We start from the raw sequence: 20,466 nt of genomic DNA on the forward strand, positions 1-20,466 counted from the left end.
GGTTTATAAATAAAGCTAGATGATAAAGTCCCAGAGTTTCTCTCTCTCTTTTCCCTCTGGGTGTAATGTAGTGGTATCCATAATAGAGAATTTGTATTTCATCCAGTATCTTTCCAGAAATCCCTTTCGAAATTAGGGCTATGTTAGTATAGTCCTTCTTATTAGCTATGCATAGATCTCATTGTTTGCCCCTCTTTAAATTAAAAAAAAAAAAAACTGGCTGGATTTTTTTTCAGGCATTCATATAGTCTTTCTGCTTGAAAAAAATGATAGCAAGTCCTTCAAATTCCTCCTAAGGTGAGGTTTTCCAGCTTGCACATGTGCACTCTAATAAAATTGCTTTCTGTGGTGCTAACAATTACAGTGTATCTTGTATTAACAGCAGTTCAGAAGTTCACTAGCAAACGTTGGTTTTCTTTCCTTACTGCAGCTGTTGTGGATGAACACAAATGTATAGTGGTACAGCAGCACACTAACTGCAATATGATAACAGCATGTATTAAATGTGATCTGTCTTAACATGCTGAAACTAAACTATTATATATTTGAATATTCTTTGCTTTTTTTAGTGTGTTTTCCTCTCGGAAGCTTTCAGACTTTAAGTTCGGTCCATAGGATAGTGCTGGTGCTTTGCTCACGGCTTCTTTCAACAGCAGCATTTTGCCTTTTGAGATTCCTGAGGACCTGACAATTTCATGTGAAAACAATTTGTCAGCACTCAAAATGGTTATAGGAGTTTCATTATAGACATACTATGCCTAAATTGGGACCCAGATAAATTCGCTCTTGTTATAAATGCCAGCTGCCCTTCTCCTCTAAGACTTTGATTCCTGTGGAGGAGGTGGCAGAGCTGGTTATAAGCAGATGCTTCCTTTGTGCTGTGGGCTCAGGGCTGCCTTCTTTGTGTGGTTCCCCTTCTCTTCTTCCCTTGCTTCCACCATGTTCCCGCTTTTCTACTTTGAAAGATTAATCTAAGATTGTCCTGGTATGTCCATACATCAGTTCAATCTGGCCAGACCTATTGCAAATGGCTGCTCAGCCCCTAGAGAAGGTGTTATGGTTAGATGCTCCAGTCAGATCCAGAGTCACTAAACCAACAGTGTGATTGCTGGCCAGTCGGGTGGGTTGAACTGTTCAAGAGCGTTAATGAGTAAGAAAATGTGACTATAGAGAAAACATGTATAAGGAGAATATTTGTGCAAAGTTAATTTTACTGTAGTTTCAGAATTTCATCAGATTCGGCTTGTCTGTGGTCCTTCAAAGCTAGGCTTGGCAGCAGAAGAAAAGGAATGGCACGTATGAGAGAAATCCAGGACTTCTGCTTTATTGCACTGACAGAACCAAATTGTTCAATCTGTTGCCTCATCTGTTTCTTGCCATAGCTGGGAGTTGTAAAGGTCAGGCCATTGCAGCACAAAGAATATAATAGTTAACATGCTGCATCTCGCAGTGTTACCAGCTGGCTAGTGCATTTCTCCCATTGAACATCCAGGCTCTTTCCCAAAAAGCATAAGCAGCATCCTCTGCCTATTTTTGGGAATGCGTCAAAGTCAAAAGTTTCTGAAGGTGGGATGCCTGGTATGGTCAGCACTGCGCTCGACTCTGACATCCTGTGCTGCACTTCAAGAGGGCTGCAGCAATTTTCAGTTTGAAATAATTCTCATCACCCTGAGAGGTGCAACTTTTTTGGTCCCCGTACATCAGGTCTCTGTTTACTGAGGAAAAATTACCTTACCATCAGTTGTGTGCGTTTTGAGGAGGTGTTATGTGGTGGAAGCCCCTACCAGTGTACCAGTCTCCCCAATCCCCACCTCGTAGTGCTGTTGGGTAGAGTGTGTGGGTGACAAAGATTTCATCCCACAAAACAAGTTGGAGTTACAGCCGTTCTGCTTGTTATACCCTTGTGTAGGAGAATGAGAAGTAAGGGTATGGCTACAAAGCAATAGCTGGTGTATCAAAATTATTGTGAATATATGTGAATAAAGGAGGTAATGAGTGATACAAATAAATATGTATGAAACTGACTGCTATGGAAGACCTTTTCTGTTTAAATCTGATCTTCAGCATGATGTGTAATATAACTGTCTGTCTTGAAAATATCAGATGGGTCCACAAGTGAAGTAAACGTGCTTTGTCATCCTCCTGACCCTTCCTCAATTTTGAAGCGACTTCTCTGACTCTCTAGCTCTTTGATCTCCTTCTCTTTTTCTCCATGTTTTTAATACATGTTAAATGATGAAGCTTGCATGAAGATTAATGACACAGTCTTGGCAGTATTTGACAAGATAAAAACAGAAGTAGAAGCCAGTTATTACTCCCTTCCAGTATTTAGTTACCAGTTTTGCATTCTAACACCCCTTTACCTTTGCAGAAACCAGACTGGTGCTTCATGTCACACTAAAACTATGAAGTTAGCTCCACTTTGAGGTGCTTCAGTCTGTTAATATTTGCTGGGGTTTGCTGTAGGTTCTCAGTAGACATTGATGAATCAATTACACTTGTAAATTAAAAGACAAAATTAAATTCAAAAGGTCAGAAACTTTTATTTTGAAGAATACTGGGATGACAAAAGAATAAAAATCACGTGATACCAGGATAGGTTAGCTAGTCTTTTCTGGTTCACCAGCATGTTTAATAGAGACTCCATCAGTGCTTTGGGTTCCAAACACCACTTGGCTTTTATTGCCTGAAGCGTGCAGGTTAGCCATCGTGGTTGGTCCTACTGCATATGTTGGGTGCGCGCTGTGGGAAGGGGAGATGTGGCCCTGGGCCTTCTGAGAGCAGAAGCACTTGGTTATTGAGTTATGATAAAGATCTAATGTCTTTTATGTTGCAGTTGATTGACTGGGTGGGACCACCCAGCAAAAAACCAGTGCTGTCCTTGGAGATTAGGGACTGTTGCCTCACACCTATTGGTCTTAATTCCAGTTGCTCACTTGGCAAATCAGAATGACATAAAAGATACTATTTTAGCACAGCATGTCTTATACTTCAGTGCTTTGTGTTAAGAAGCTACATCGCAGATGAAATCTAGGGGAAAAAAATGTTGATTTAAAACTGAATTTGTTAGTTCGGCTTAGGTTTCTAAGGCGTACTAACTGCTTTTTTGGCATGTGTAATGAGACAAAAATGCCTTTTGGTAAATTCTACTAGCTAAAAGTTCTTCTTTGGCTAATATTATAACTAAATCTTTACTGTTCAGTATTTTAAATTTTCTCTGCTATTGCTATTCAGGGAAAAGCATTGTCATAACTTGTTCTTTATTGCTTCAAGTCTTGATAAGTTATCCAAGTCACTTTTTGACTTAACAGAAGATCTTTGTTTTATGTTTCAACACTTACTTGGAATGCTTGTGAACTTCAAATGTTTTCTTTATAAAAAAAAGGAGGGGAGAGGGCATATTGGTACAAATGGTGTATGATATTTTAGTACATCCTGGTTTTGACTGTTCATATGTTTCATCCTTCAGAATGCTGTTTAATTGTGATTTACTTTTCATTCCTAAAAGGTGCCATACTTGGCAGATCAGAAACACAAGAGTGTATCTACTACAACGCTAATTGGGAAAAAGATAAAACAAATCGCAGTGGTATTGAACCTTGTTATGGTGATAAAGATAAAAGACGACATTGTTTTGCTACATGGAAGAATATTTCTGGATCAATTGAAATTGTGAAGCAAGGTTGCTGGCTAGATGACATCAATTGTTATGACAGGTAAGTGAGTTTTTCTACAAATCTTAAATGTATTTGTAATTTTAAACTATTTTGCCTGTCCATAATTTATCCATCCTCCCCTTTGCAAACAGTACTTGAGAAAAATGATAATACAGTGCCCTATGAATAGTTGTCTTGTTTTTAGACACACACACACACGCTTTTTTCTTTTTTGCTTACTTACCTGTATTTAGTGACCTGACTTCATTGAAGTACTTTGTCTTGTTTGCAGAATAGCATGTTTTACCTTCTCTTATTTACTTACTATATACTAAAAACCAGGTGTTTAATTTATTCTTTTTTTAGGCCATTAATAAAATATTTTCTAAAGACTTGTTATTGCCAAGCAAGGCAAATATAGTTACTGAAACCAGAATGCAAAATTTTATAGTTCACTTTTCCAAGGTCTTTGGAGTATGAAAGGCAGCACTTTGTGTCTGTTCTTTACTTAAACATGGAAGTATTTTGCTGATTTATTAAAAAGCTCACTTCAGTGGCAGCTCTAAGTGACATCGAATATTCTAAAATTTCAGTCATTTTTTTTATAACAGATGGTCTAGCAAGTACTGGTGAGCAGTAACAGCAGGACTTGGGGGTTGTTAGATATTGGCTGAATAAAGGTCATGACTCTCTTAAGAAATGGTATTCTAGTTCTTTGAAGTACTGCATTAAGTTTTATTTGACCAAAACAGTTATTGTTTGGAAAGGGAGAGACTTAAGAAAATAAAAGCATAATAGATCTTCATTAAAATGTATTTAGAAATTATTTTTAGTAATATTTTAGAAAAACTTCCTTTTGTGTTTCTTAAATGTTGAATGAGTAGAAGAAATCATTATAGTCATTTCTACGAAATAAAGTTTCCCCACGCACTAGGATGTTTTCTCCTTTAATGACAGTTTAAAGCTAAGCTGAACGGTAGTTCTGATTTATCTGTTTCTCAGAGAAGTGGCAAAGCATCTGCAAGCTTGCTTGCACAGCATGATTAAAATTCAGCTATGCTGGAAGGCGAAGGACAATTTTAAAGAAATCTTATTTGTTCCTACTAGTATCTAGTAACTGTAAGTCACTTAGGAGGGGAAAGTACTTTTTTTTTTTTTTAAAATCCATTTAGTTGTAGCTTTGCAGAAGAAGTGGGGGTGTTTACACAGTGGGGGTGTTCTGAACTAATTTTATTTCTGCTAAATGTTAAACTTTTAGGATGGAAATAGAATTTTTCAATTTGGAAATGGAGTTAGGTTCTATAGCATTGTTACCCCTCTAGTTCCACATGTATCTTTGAACAGTCTAAAAAAAATTGATACTGAATTCTCCCTTGAGCAAAGAAAAGAAATTAAAAGAAGAAATAAAATGTAGGAAGGATGGTACGGAAATAGTTGAAAACTGTGTAAAAATTTGTCTGGCTCTGAGACCTCATTAACTGTAACTTGTCATAAGAATGCATGCTGCTGTGTTTGTCTAAAGTAGCCATTAAACAAAACCTTATCTCTGGGAGTGAAGAGTGGTTTACCAAACAGGGAGTTACAGTATGGTGAACTCCAAACAACAGCAGATTAAGAACATCAAGGAATACATGTTTTACGGAAGTTACAGTACAGTGTAGTTGTAATAGCCAGTTCTATAAAATAATCCTCATTTTTGCAGATGAACCCAAAACTCTTTTGACAATCTTCAGCTGTATTTAAAATCCTCAACTATTTCGGCAGGATTTTCAAATTCTTCTTTTTCTTCTGTGAAGTTGTCTCCTGTGTGATGCCTGTTTTTCTTTCCCGACTTGAAGAGTTTCAGCTTATTTGTTAATAGAACTCCTTTCCTGCAGTTATTTCACTGAGTGAAATAAGCCCTGTCGCTGAGCATAATGTAGGCAGGGGAAATTGGAGAACTTTTATTTTTTTTTCTAAAAATAAAATAAAATTTAAAAATTCTCCTTCCCACTTATCTCCAACCCATGCAACCCTGTACTGTGAGTTTATGATTAAATGCTAGCCATTTGATCATTTGTTTGTCCTGTTTAAATCGAGATTGTGAACTGTTCTTCAGTATCCTATTGGTGATTTTCTTTAACTTTGTCTGAAAAACAGCAAAAATGTGCTGTTCCAGTTTTAATGATATTTCATTGCAATATAAAATAACAAAATTTTGATTTTGTTGTGATGTTTCTTCAGATTTAACTCTTATTTGGGTAGTATGTTATCCTGAATGATTTCATGAAGTTCACTTTAAACTTTAAATGTGAGCATATGTTTTCTCTTGAACAGAAAAGCCCCTCAACTTAAGATTAATAAGTGGGTTTTTTTATTATTATCGTTTACAGGAATGATTGCATAGAGAAGAAGGACAGCCCTGAAGTGTTTTTCTGTTGTTGTGAAGGCAACATGTGTAATGAACGCTTTTTCTATTTTCCCGAAATGGAGGTCACGCAACGTAAGTTAGACTAACGCATTTATGAAGGAACTGCTTAGCAGAGTTCAGAAAGATTTCATATTGTGCATGTTCAGCAGATAAGACTTTTCAAAATGTTGTGGTCAGTTTTTCCTGCCAGAAGGTTTCTGATTCCTGGATGATAGAGTGCTGTGTGCATTCACATAAAGAGCCTAGAAAATTGCCAGTTCATTTCTTCAATTTTGAAAGGTCTCTATACTAGAAGCAATTTAAATTGATAAAAGGTACTTCAGCTCTTTTCTAAGGGTGAGAAGGAAGGATAATATGAAATAATTGGCTGTTTTAAGATACAGAAGTTACTGTCAAATCTTACCTTAATTGTATAGTTAAGCTTCTGTAAGTGTCTATAAATCATTGGGCTAAAAGCCATATCATCCTTATATGCATGTACCAGCCTATGAATGCTCTTCTTCTTGAAACAATGCTCTCACTATTTCTTTAAACTAATTGGACCTTTGAGTTTCTCTGTATATTGACATAGTAACCTTTAGAAAGGGGGGAAGAATTTCGTTCCAGGATACAAAGAAAATCAGATAGCCAGACTTAACAAATAATTGTTTTAAAAAACAATAACTAAAAGATTATCTGATTATTCTTGCATATCTTCTTCGAGTCAAGAATCTAATCTTTGTTGGAAAGCTGAATGATGTTAATAACTGAACTGAAAACAGCAAATGTCTTGTGTACCAAACAGCCAGAGGAAGTTGTTTATGAAATTAAATAACATTTTCTGAGATGAAAATAGCCTTTGCTGACCCAAGAGATATTCTTGTCATTTTTGTCATGATACTGCTAAGGCAATAATTGATGTTCTTTTTCACTCTCATGAAACCTCTTTTGCCCCAGGGGTCTGTGACTGCCCCTGTACCAGTTGCCTCAGAAGCAGTGCTTCTCTGGAGCCTTTCTGGAGATCCTATGGAGGGGGTCTTCAGCTAGAAAGCTTTTACTTTCAGCACATCAACAGTGCATAGAAATGTTGGCAGATAATTTCTGGCCTATTTTACTTATTAATGACATCTTACTGTGCACGTTCCAAAGACTAAACCTCTGTATTGATTCTTTTTTTCATTCATTAGGTGATGGCATTCTTACAGTCTTTTTTAAAATACAGACACCTCTTACACGCTGCAGATAGGTGGAGCTTAGAAGCACAAAAAAGTTAGATGTGCTGATGTGTAAATCTGGGGATCTGAGTTATTTCTGTGCTTTCCAAAATGCTGCTTTTTAAATATGTGTCTGTTTATATTAAAGTACACTATTTAATCAAGTATTGTTAGCGTGTTGTGCTGATTGCAAGAATTTTTGGAAAATTGGGATGCTAGACATTTCAAGCACTGGATGATTTTTGTTTCTTAAAACCTGTGGGTTTTGTTGTTTGTTTTTTTTTTCCAGCAACTTCCAACCCTGTTACACCTAAGCCACCTCTGTTCAATACCTTGCTTTATTCATTGGTGCCTATAATGGGAATTGCAGTTATTGTGCTCTTTTCATTTTGGATGTACAGACATCACAAGCTAGCGTATCCTCCAGTACTCGTTCCAACCCAAGTAAGTTGCTGCATTATGATTTTGGTTTTTGTGAATGGTATAACCATTTTCTGAAGCGGAGAGGATAGAAAAGGGTCTGCATCTGTCACGTGGCTGAAGTCTTCTGTTACCTTCCTGGTTAAGAGGTGCTAATGCTTGCTAGCTGCAAAAGCAGAAAATTAAGCTTTACTTAAATAGCCTCATCTCCTTTAATTGATTGGTCTTTGAATGTATGAGCAACTGCTTAATGTTTTTACACATCTGTTTGTTTGGGAGGAGTAAAACAAAATATACAATTTCGGATGGCAAAGATGCAGTACTGCTGGACAGCTGTGGGAAGTTTGTACTCCCAGGTAGTTAAAAGGACTACTTTTCTGAAAGTTATGTACAGCTGCGCTCAGGTACTTACCGTTGAGCTTTATGTAATGCTTACCTTAAAACAAAGATGAAGGAGACATGCTAATTCATAATGGCAATTTTCAGTGAATAGAAAATAGTAACTAGTAGACGCTTAGCTATTTTTTAAAAAGTGTGGAACTGGCATACAGGTATCAGTTAAAGGGAACGTAAAGAAAATAAATCTTCAGTTGAAGCGTAGTTCCAGGGCTTAGCTCAGCTTGTGGCCTTATCTTTTTCCTCTTCCTTGTTTATGTATTTTTGTGTTTTGTCTTAAAATGTTTCAGTTTTAGCTATGTTTGCATTTTACTTAGAAAATATTATGAGATTGTGGTCTCCAGACTAGAAATGTAAATTGGCTGTGTTGCATCAAAACAAACCTTTTTTGGCTGCATGTACATAGTTCCTGCTCTTGTCAGGCTCCAGCTGATTCTGTAGGTGTAATTAATATTAATACTAGAATTCCTCTTCCTTCAGTTATGTCTAGAGATTTAATTGAGATTAGAAGGCCTTTATGAAAAGAGTTAAGATGGCAAATTCTTCAGACTGAAGTAGGAAGGATGAACAAAATGTGGTAGTGGAAATGGAGAGAGAAGCGGCTTGCCCAGGGTCCTGCTATACTTGGGCTTTTACAGTAGGAATTGAACTTAAGCTTCCTAGCTCAGTGCAGTGACCACTCAATACATTGCCTCTCGTACAATGATGATAAGATGATGCTATGATTAAATAAAATGTAAAACACTTGTTATTTTTGGTAGGACTGCATTTAAAAAAGATTTACACGTATTTGCTCTGTACTGCCGGCTTCTGTGATATTTTCAGTGCTACTGCTTGACTTCAGCGTGTTCCAGGAAACAGTATTGCCTGTGGTTGACAAATAAAATTGTTTTGGTTTCCATTCCATAGTCATAGATAAGAAAAGTTTGGGGGGAGGCAGTGGGCATATGTTCTTGCCAAATGAAAAGAACATAATTTAGAGGAAAAAAGTATGTTTCTTGTCCTTGCAGAAAGTATTACAGATCCTCAAACTTCATGCAATCTGTTAGCATAATTATTTCATCCATCTCAATTTTTATGTATTTGGGACTTTACATCAACCTAGTAGTCTTCACTGTAAGATCAAATCATGACTGCTACTTGTGTGAATAATTTCAGCATGTGACTTCCTTTCTAGACTTAAAGAAATTAAGTAATGGATAAAGTGATAGAAAAGCAAGCAAATGTTAAATACGTGCGAGATATCAAGAACTTGAATTTTTATATTCTTCCTCCTTTTTATTGCGGTTCTTTTCTTGCATGGATTGTTTGGTACAGGAGTGGACATGTCATAAATTTTTTTAATAAATAGGGTAATAACCTGTTTTGTTAATGCTCAGATTGTATCTGTTGGGATAAGTATATGTTGGTGCTTGAGCTAGTTATGGTGTAACAGCATTTTCTTATCTTGTGGTGAATAGGCATTAAGGTTTGATGTGGAAAGTCAGGAAAAGCTACTTCTGCCTGAAAAACTAAATGAAATTACTATGGAAATAGAATGTATAAATATTCTCCCATAGGCAGCAGAGCAGTGTTTCCCACTTTTAAATTTGATTAGAGCTGATTTGAACAGGAGGCGGAGGAAGCAGGAAGAGATGGAAAAGTATTAGTAATTTTATAACCATGAAACAAACATTTAAATATTTATGCAATTAATATATTAAATATTAATATTATATTTAATTAGGGCATGAGTAGAGTTTGTAGGCAAATGGATTCTTTTCTAAGTATTTCTGTAGCAAATGGTAGAATGGATAGATCAGATGTATACCAGATACTCGCTAGAAAACGGGGATTTCTCAGTATGAGATACAAATAAAGGTTATCTCATTTTATTTCTGGAAGGTGATAGGAGTACTTATGTGCAGAACGCCCTGGTACTAATCTTTCTTCCAGTAAAAATGAAAGGATAGATGAGGAATAAGCAAAAGATAAAAATGAGGAAACATTGAAGAATGAGAAATTTTGGAAGAATTAGGAGAAGGGATAAGTTAAAAAAAAAATAAAATCAGAGAGCAAAAGGGAAAGAAATTGTTTGGAATATGTCAAAAAAAGCAAGATATATGCTAGAAGAAATTTTTGAACCCACGGTGAAATATAAAGGACAAGCATCTGAGAAAATGCAAACAACAACATTTCCTTTTGAAAGTGAAATTGCTTCACGGTACATGCACGTATTGGGCAGGCAGTTCCTACCCAAACTGAGCTCAGTTCAGAGCTATGTGGATTAACTTCACTTTAAATTCCTTTTGAATGTACAGATAATTATTTTAAAATTTCATGTAGTAGAAATAGTTTATATGTTTGGCTTAAGATTGGAAAGCAGTAGATAATTTTGTTTGCTCCTTACGTTTCATTCTTGCTTTCTTTCAGGTATTTGGGTAGAGAGATCAAGGGGGTTACTAGAATAGGTAACCGCTGAGACGCTCCTTGCCGGTTCCCCGAGTCAGAAGTGCCCGGCGGGTCCCGAGGCGTGTGTCCGGGACAGCCGTGGCGGAGCGAGCTGCCTGCTCCCAGGTGCCGCTGCCAGGGCAGGGACCTCTCGCTGCTCCTGCTGCTCTCATTAGTCTTGGCTTACAGACTTCTTTGTCTCTTGTTTGTGCTGTTAACTGTATGCCTCACTTTATTGTGTGGGGTGCTCTCTAGTTAAAGCTGTCAAATTTTATAAAATCTGTCACTATTTAAATTCTTAAATGAGTTGTTAACGAATGTAAGTTTGCTAAATACGTATGTGTATATGTAAAACGGTTTGAAAGAACGATTTCATCTTCTTATTTATATTTTATATAATCATGCAGCAAACATATATTCATATGTCTGACCAAATTTACCAAAAACTGGATTAGTATTTTAGATATTTGAATCTGTGTATTTTTATATAGTTACTCTCACCCATTTAATTTTCACTCATGAGCACCAGGTACAGTGAAAACAAAACGCTACAACCTTTGCAGGCAAAGGCTTTCACTCTCAAATTAGGTGTAGTTCAGATTTCTCCACAGCGTCCTACAAATATTCCTGGTAGAAATGTGAAAGCGGATGGCAAGGAGTTGATATGCTCTTTTTTTTTTTTTTTTTTTTTTTTTTAACATCTCTTGAGCTTGGGCCAGAGTTGTCAGTCAATGCTAATTACAACTGTGGTGTTACCACTCTGTCATCTGATAGATAGGACCATAACCTATTTTATAGCATAACTGACACAAGCAACACTTTTGTTTATCAGTTCACACATCTGTGGCTCCCAACATTTTATATCCATACTGTGCAAAGAGAGATTAACCTCTTGTACTTTTTGTTGAGTGCCCAAGTTATGAATATCTTACTGGATCACAGAGTTGCTTTTTTTGTTTTGTGTTGTTTTTAAAATAAGAGTCATATGTTGAGAGGGTTGGAAAAAAGCTTTACAGAGTCACTTAATGTCTTCATAACCTATTTTTGTGCTTTCTTCTGAAACGTTTGAAATTACTTGGGTCAAAGTGTTTTTAATCACTAAGCACAAGAAAGCCCTGATCGAGGCCTGTGTGGTGTGACCAGAAATTTAAAAACTCAGAATGGACAGATCCTGTCTGTTAGAGTGTCCATAAAAGCAAGCTTAGTTGCTAGGAATTACCATTTCTTTCCCTCCTCGGAGAGGAATATTACATGGTTGAAAAATACAACTACATCTTCTGCTTTTAACCTCCAATATATCACTTCATTTAAGCTTTTCACCCAGTATTTCCTATATTGAGCACAATAATCTTTTTATGTGCTTCATTTGGGGGGGGAGGTTTGCCCCATAAGGGTGAACCTCACTGGTCCTATATAAATGGAGAACGTCCCTAGTCTTCAAAGTTCTATGTGAACCAAGAATTAAGAATAATTGAAACATTTGTATCAAATATAAAGAGATATTGATCTTACAGCTCTGGTCTCAAAAGGTTTTTTTGAGCATAAAAGAAAAAAATACTCTGTTATTTTGGTGGATGGCAATTCTGGTATGGCTGCCTTCACTACCATACCATGGTAGTCTTTCTTCAGTGTATCTTTTCCTGAAGACACCCAAGTATGAATAGAACTTTGTAGCTATGTCATGGTTTTAATATTTCAGTTTCAGCTGTAAGAAATTAGAATTGAAACCAGTATCACATAATGTGAGGTGAAAAATGATGGAGAAGAATTCCTAGCAGTGGCAGATGCAAGACACATTCTCAAATACTGACTGCAGGTCCGACTGCATGTGTAGCAGTGGAAAAACAAATTCTGTGTTGGAAACTAATAGGAAAAGAACATGTAACAAAACAAGCGCTGCTCTTTGTTGCAATTTTTAACCTCAGACATCTGGTCTAGGCCACTAGACCTGTGCCAAGGAGTTTGGTGAGCGTGTGTGCGTAACTTGAATGGTTTGTTTTCAAAAAAACATAAAAGTAATTAGTAACGGGGAAACTTTTTATTGTTGGCATTCAAAAATATTTTCATTTATTGTTTTTATTCTCTAAATTAACTTTTAGCATATCGAATAATCTACCTGGTGCACTTAAAATCTCTGGGATAACCTTTATCCCTCTGCCACACTAGGAAAATCACAGTTTGCTGGTGCAGAAGAATGAAGAAATTAAATCAAGTGTTCAGATTTTTTCCAGGTTTTATCTTCCAGCCACATTTTTTTTTTCTTCTTGTTGTTATAGGTATTTTAATAGAAAGATTATAACACTTGAAAAATGAAGAATAAGAAAGGGAGAGGTGTTTTTACAAGGACTTATTCCAAACGTAGGAAGATTAATAGCTACTTGAAAAATATATGGAGGAGAAGCTAGGTGCTTATATGAAATGGGAAAAGAGATCAACAAAGAAAAGCTGGAGCTCAGAAAGAGGAAGAATAAAAAAAAAGATAAAGACTGAGTTTGAGCTTGTGGCTAGCTAGGAAAGAGTACATATCAGTGGTTAATGAATGATTAACATACAATGAGTGGCAATGTTGGTATTAAAAAGGAATAGCTGAATGATCACAAGACTTGGACTGCTAGATGTGTGCATGATTTCACGTTCTCTAATACTGCATTTCATATCTTCAGAACTAGTAAGAATTTCTTTTAGAATTGATTCCAATCAATAGCTGGAATGACACAGGAGAAAGATCTGGTGCTATCCTTTGATTGTGGTACTGTGAGGCACAACCAGGATATGGTTGTTTAAAGGAAAAAAAAAAACCAAACCAAACACAAATATTGGGATACTGTGAGAATGCAGTAGGAAAGTTATTATAGATAAGGAGTCCTTAATGTGTAGTAAGTAAATAGCTTGTAACTGTGGGGGTTTTGGTTTGGGGGGAGGGAGGGTGGGTTTTTTTTGGGTTTTTTTTTTTTTTTTAGAATTCATGGGCTATTACAATACAAGTAGTTCCTTAAAATCTTTAACAGAGGGAAGAATTTGTATGACAAATAATTGGAAACCAAGTACATAGTGATGCATGCTTTTTCAGTGCTCAGTATACAACCAGACATCTAGAACTTTGGTTCTAAATCTTGATAGCTTTTAAAAAAAAATTTTACAAAAGTACTTTCCTGAATTCTCAACTTACTTTCAGAATGAGCTATCTGCATTTAAATAAGCCATAAATGCAGATGTATTTTTTTAAATCTTCAAGAGGTAAGAAAAATACAAATCCAGACTTATGGTACCTTATCCTGAATGGCAGCCTAAAGGCAACTTTATAATTAAAGTACAATTAAAATTTTAAAAAGCCTCAAATGTATTTCTATAGTGAACTTGAAGTTACTTTGTGCTTTTGCATTGATTCAAACAGAGCGCTGTCTTACAAACTATGCTTTCAATGCTGTACCTTATTCCTGGCTTATTAAAAAGTAGGTTTAATTTTAGGAGTAGGCCTCTACAGAGTGGGTCCGAGAGGCTGGTGCAAGAAGATGTGCATGTGTCTGATAAGACTGGATGTAGGCAGTACTTTGTGTCGTATTCTCGTAAATGTTGACTTGGCATATACACTTTTAACAACTGACAAGACACTGAAGGCTTTTACAGCACTGTATTTAATTTACCTTGAAGAATTTCTCTCTGTTTTTCATTCATTGTAAACAGTAATATTCAAAATAATTTATATTATCAAGACCACATTTAGATTATAGTCTTAGAGAGTGCTTTGGAACAATCATAGGAAGGCTGAAATACTGATCTCTGAAGTCTGCAATTGGGTACTCTACCTTCAGGAGCTTTTTAATAATTTTCCATAATAAAGTCCAGTTTGCTGCATATCCTCAGATGTGCTGTCCTGAATGCTTTAGATTGACATCTTTCAGGTAATCTTTTATATCAGTAAATGGATGAGTATTACACATTTCCGAAGGTATAAAAAAAGTAATTAAATTTACCTTACATTCTCGAAAGAGGTTGAGGGACTGTGGGTGAATACAGATGTCATATTGAGGGCACTATTTAGGAACAAATGAAGGAATCAGTGCAATGAATTTATAACACAATAATTTGCATTTATTTTAACACCATGTTTATAAAGATTTTTGTGACATGTTTGAAGTTTCGAATATGGTTGTGGATAGCCCAGATTTTGGAAAAGACCACACTGATTGGGTTTTTCTTTGGTCTAATTGGTTACAAATATTGCAATCACTTCCCTAATCCATGATAAAACCTTTAGAAGTAGTTTTCAGGAAGTATAAATAGGAAGTTAGTGTGTTTATATGCATTTGTATAAATGATAGCTATTTGGGGGGGGGGGGGGGGGGTAATTGGTCCCAGTTTTTATTCATAACAGTTGTGTTAATTCCTGACATAATAAAGCACATATTTGCATTTCTGTAATAGCCTGATACTGCTTAAACTGGTGATGCTTGCATTTCTAATGGAAAAGTCTGAGGTGGTGGTCTGTAGTCTGAGGGGAAGGACAATGATTTTAAAATTAGAAGGTCTATGATGTGCATAAATCTCTCTTTGAAAATTTTCATGCGTGTCTAATTTATTAGTGTTTGGGGGAAGTTGATCCCCTTAAGAAAGCAGTGAGAGGCTTGGGAGAGGACTCTTTATTTCTCAGTTTCATGTTTGCAGTTTCTCATTATGGTAAGAGCAAAAAGGTTGGATTCATATATCTTTCTCCTTACTTCTGAGGAATTTACATAATTTTCAGGAGCTGTAGAGTTATAATAGCAAATAGGCCTGAAAAAAAGGACTAGTAAATTTTTTTTACAGCCGTAGGAAAGACGTTTGTTGAATAACTATTTCATATAAGCAATGCTTTTTATTTTTTTTAACAGTTATTGTTTGTTCTTTGACTACTTGAGTTAGTAGAAATATGAGTACACAGAGATATTTATATTACTCTGTTCAGTAGCCGTTCCCTATCAAATTCACAGATTGAGTAATACTTTTATTTTGCTTGGCTGCTGTTTCTGGCAAAGGAATATGGGGGGCTTGAAGGAGGAACTTCTTTAAGTAACTGTGCTCGTGGTTTTTGGCATTTGTGCTGCAGAATCTTACTTCTAAGTTTTTCTCAGTATACATGGAATAGCTGCCATTCTACTGGAACCACCAGCTCAAAGAGATTTGAAGGCAAAGATGATCAGCTGCTCTGAAAACCACTTTAAGGGTTTGGGTTTTTTGTTTCGTGTAGGGTTGGGGTTTTTTTCCCCTTCTGAAGTGCCCCAAAATATTTGCAGGCTGTACAGGTCCTGCAAGAATCGGCTTCAGACTCTTGGTGTGGCTATTACCCTCATCTCCAGTGGTCTGCTGACTGACGGCGAGAGGAGGAGTGATCCTGTTGGGCTCCAGTGTTCTTTAGTGCTCTGTCAGTGGCAGCAAGCTCTATTACAGTACTTAAAAATCTGACTCCCAACTAATCTGGCCTTCAAGAAATACTTCAGTCCTTCTATTATTAATTATTTAGATAATGCGAAGTGTGTGCTAGACAGTTCTCAAGTGCAGAGAAAAGCCTCTTGTTGGCTGTATGCTCTGTAGCATCCTAAGAATGTGAAGACAAAGGGTGAAGAAAAGGATGATTGCTGTTACGTGGCAGGTGAATACTTCAAGTGTTTGAATTTCATGCTCTTGCAACATCTATCTGATCAAATTATAAAGGACAAAGAAAATGGTTGAGGCAAAAGTACAGGAGGAGGAACAAAGGTGTCTCAGCGCTTCTCTGCTTGAGGGGCGATGAGATTGTTCAATAAAAAAAGAGATGAAAGTAGCAGAAACAAGCGTGTATCATTAAAATGTGTTTTTAAGTTTCGGTAACAGTGCTCTGGGACTTAGATTTTTATAATGGATTTCATTCCACAGGCTGTAAACTCATGTGACTTGTTTGAAAGAATCGTTAGTATTGTAATTTCCCTTTATATATGCTGGATATAGTGTTTTCAAGTTCACTTGTTCTAGTTACACCTCTAGCATGCCAGATTTATTGATTAAATTTAGTAATATAGACCTAGTATATGATGACCTCTTTCTTTATATGGTTTAGCTGTAACTTAGACATTAAAAAGTTTTCCTTTTCCACAGCTAGCTACTAATTGCAGCGAATTTTAAAAAATACAACGCTGCCCTCTACTGTACAGTTGTGAGCATAACTTTTGTTTGTATGTTTAATTTTCTGCATGTGTTTATATACTGTTTTGTAGTAACATGACTGTTTATACACCTACAATGGACAATTCTGGTTTCAGTAATAAGATCAGTTCAGGTGATGGTCTGTATAATAATCTTTTTTTTGCCCATTTTTCTTTGCTGACATATCGATGATGGATTATTTTATTTTAAATGATCTGTTATTAGTACAAGAAAGTATTGCTATCTCCATGAATATTTTTGTTGTTACTTCACGAACAATTGATTTTGTCTCTTTTCTTATAAGCTGTTTTTTCATCCCATTCTTGGTATAAATAGTAATTTCTTTTGCCTGTGTTTTTTCCCCTCTCTACAAGCACGCCTTTCATATAATGATTGAGGTAAGATGCATTGATGTTTGTTCATGGTTATGGAACTTTCTGTGGACATGTAAGAAGTTGTTTTCGTATGAATTATTTTTTTTTCAGCCTTTTGGACAAGAAATTTGTAAGCATGCAAAGTTTAAAAATACAGATTTAGTCTGCTGTTCATAGGGTTTTTTTGTTTTTGTTTTGGTTTTTTGGTTTTTTTTTTTTAAATTCACTATAGCTTCTCAGGCTTTTGAGTTAAATGTCTGCAGGGACTGATAATGAAATACACCAGATGTACTCAGTTTGTGGTTCTTCAACTGCAGACTAGCTGGTTTATGTCACTTCCACCCTAGTGCTGCGTTGTATGAGCAGTGCTAAGGGCTCTGCCAGTACAGCATTTGCTGGTGACCTCAGTCTCGGGCTGTGGGAGCAGTCCAGCCGGCAGGGACTGCCAGTCTCGCTCTGGTGGGTTGCCCTGGAAGTAAACGACACGTCCTGCCCACTTCTGTCCTGGCTTTGGGTATCTGTTGTCATCTCCCACCAGTAAACTGCTGATAACTGTTGGAGGTGTGTGGTCTTCATCTTGTGATTCTGGGTGATGTGATGGTTTTTTGTGTCCTTCAGGAGCTTGGAGAAATAGATTGCCTGAAGAAAAAAATTCTTTCACTATTAAGTCTCTACTTCGACTTTTTCACTGGCCAGAAGTTACTTTTACTTTTATTAAATTGCTGATACTGCATGTGAAACTACAAGTAACTGAAGAGTGTTAATTCAGAAACTTGGTTATTATTGCTAGGTTTTTAAATTGAATATGGAAAAAGTCAAGGTTTGTGTTGTAACATGAAAGCTCAATTTCCATTGTCTCTATAGGTCTCTAATTAACAGCTGAAATGTCTTGTAAATGTAATTTAGAAGAAAATATAATGGTGCTATTTAAATATTTTCCTGGATATCTTGCATCTGTAAAGAGTTATCAGAGTTCCTTCTATTTGTATTACTGTTTTGCTTCAAATGCTGTGATTTCAGTTAGGGAAGAAGAAGAAGTGTCCTGTCTACAAGGAAATACTTTGTTTATATTACTTTGGGGAATATGTCTGCAATGTATCGTAAAATAGAGGATTTTGTGGGATGAAGAAGAGAAAAATTGTCACCGTTTAAAAGAAATGTAGTTTGATACAAATCATAGAGTCAATTTTAGAATAACTACAAAATTTAAGAATTCTGACTCCTTTTACTGTACTTGGATCCTAACTTTACAGATGATCTGGCTGAAAATGAGCCAGTCCCAAACTAGAAAGGGAGGAAACAACCAAGATCGTCGTCAGGCTCTTTCAATGAGATCTTGTCAACCATATTTGCAATATTATCTGTAGCATAAACGTAACCAAGGGGAAATACTGCACCATTTAACAAAGAAAACTTGCGTGTGCTCTGGAAGTTTGAGAATTTGTTTATATTTTGGAGTCAGGAAGGATAAATGCGTCTATGTACAATCCCGTTTGGATAATTGGTCTTTTTTCCCTTTGTTGTACATGATGAATCACCTGATTCAGTTGCCATATGAGACATGACTGGAGATAAACTCAAGTGCTGACAGACTGTGTTGGGGCAGGTCTTTAAACAATCTATTCAGTTTGTCATATTTTTACTAGATTTGTAGTTCCGTGTTTGTTAAGCTTCTCTCAGATCTTGAGAACCATTCTTGAAGACACTAAGGGAAACCTGTTTCTGGAAGTTACCATTCTTCAATTAATATTTTTCCTTCTGTTCTTTTTCCAGTATGACTAATATGCACTACCTGACAGCTGACTGCAACTCCCAGCTATAAAAATCAGAACCAAAAAGCCCTGTTTGAGATTTAAAAACCTTACAGTGTACACCATAATGAGATGTCCATCATTTTGAGATCACCATACAACCCAAACTTAGGGGTTTAATGATCAGTGGCTTTGAGCTATGGGAAGAGTAAAGCCTAGTTGTCTTGAGTATTATGCATCGTATGACCCAGCCAGTTCAAGTACTTTCTGCCGACATAGCTGCTTCTGCTTTTTATCTGGCAGTAGGTGGTTGTGCAGCAGGAGTGTTCCTGCTGCCTCTGCTAATTGCCCCGGAGTTAGGACAGAGCGTGTCTTTGAGATGGCGGAGCACTTGGGATGAAGTTACATGGGCCAGTGGTTCGCTGCTCCCAAAAAAGAGTGCCCTGCTTCCCCTCTGCCTTGCAGTGCTTTTTATGTTAACCGGGACCTTGTTGCAAACTGATTCAGTTTGCTAAACTATCAGAAAACTAACCTGATTTTAAAAATAAATAAATAAATAAAAGCTTTCTGGCAATCTAGTGTATTGCCTTGATTTGCTGTGCAGTCAAACAAGCACCAGAATCAGCCCAAGGGAAGGGACAGGGAAAGCTTGGGAATGGGAAACTGGGCCTGTATTTTTTGACAGCTGTGGCAAGCTGTTAGACTAATATATCCACATTATATCTTTACTCACATTATATCATCATCCTTGGCGCCACAGAGATGATTTTAAAAAGCCATACAAAAATAATTATGCCTGTGGCATGTTAAACATTTTTGCTTAGAAGTAGAGCAAGTTGAAAACATTGTCAAGGAATGGTTCTGTATAAAAATAGTACCTGTAGTTTTAGAGTAAATGTCTGTTGTTTTTAACAAAGTTGTTTGGAAAAAAATAAGAAAAAAAACCTGGAAAACTATTCTTTTTAGTTACGTTAGCAGAAGGCAATTATACTTTCCATTTTAAGTCAGGATTTGTTTTGATTTGTGTGTGTGGGTGTGTTGCTTCTTCATAAGCATGCCGGAAGTTTTGACTTCATAGAAATGCTTCAACACGAAAGGGAAATGTGCAGGGAACCACAGGAGGTTGCTATATAAGGCAGTGGGAAAATATTTTGAAATGCCAGGATTTTCTAGGAAATACGAAATTCAGGTATATGAAAAGTATCGTAGCCTAATGTGAAAGTAAGAAGCACCAGTTTTCGCTGGCCACTTTTCACTGAGGAGTTACTGCTTTCTCTCATGTGATAGATGCTGTAATTTTTTTCATCAAATCTTTGAGAAGTAGTAAGTGGTCATTTGCTTGACAGTCGAGAAGAAATTCACATAGCGTGCTTCAAAATGCCAGCAGATTTTTTGGGTGGAGGGTATGGAAAGGAAGGGGAGTTCTAGCTGCTAAAGCAAAGTGAGATTTGGGTTTACTTCCCACAAATCGTTCTCTTATTTTAGGCAAGTCGCCAGTTTCAAAACTTTAAAAAATTGTCGAATTAACTGATTGTAAATCCCCAGATGCTACACAGTGCTCAGGATTCTTAAAAATAATAGGGGTTTTTTACAAGTTAAAGTAGGCTTTTATGAGTAAATTTGGGCATCTTGTTTCTAGTTTTGTTTGTAACTAACTATTACAAATTGAGGACAGTG

General features: G+C 36.4%; 1 protein-coding gene across 2 annotated transcripts in view; it reads left to right on the plus strand.

Annotated features, from left to right (window-relative positions):
• Nucleotides 1–20,466, plus strand: part of ACVR2A (activin A receptor type 2A) — a 70,269-nt gene that overhangs the window by 33,857 nt on the left and 15,946 nt on the right. Inside the window, exons 2-5 of one of the 2 annotated variants that reach the window (XM_030017049.1) lie at nt 3,509–3,716; nt 6,029–6,138; nt 7,549–7,703; nt 17,039–17,062. In XM_030017049.1, the coding sequence (XP_029872909.1) occupies nt 3,509–3,716; nt 6,029–6,138; nt 7,549–7,703; nt 17,039–17,062 (497 nt within the window). The remainder of the gene's footprint in view (nt 1–3,508; nt 3,717–6,028; nt 6,139–7,548; nt 7,704–17,038; nt 17,063–20,466) is intronic. The other variant, XM_030017050.2, reaches the window with a different exon arrangement.

Source organism: Aquila chrysaetos, chromosome 6 (assembly GCF_900496995.4).
Source record: "Aquila chrysaetos chrysaetos chromosome 6, bAquChr1.4, whole genome shotgun sequence".
Lineage (NCBI taxonomy): Eukaryota > Metazoa > Chordata > Aves > Accipitriformes > Accipitridae > Aquila > Aquila chrysaetos.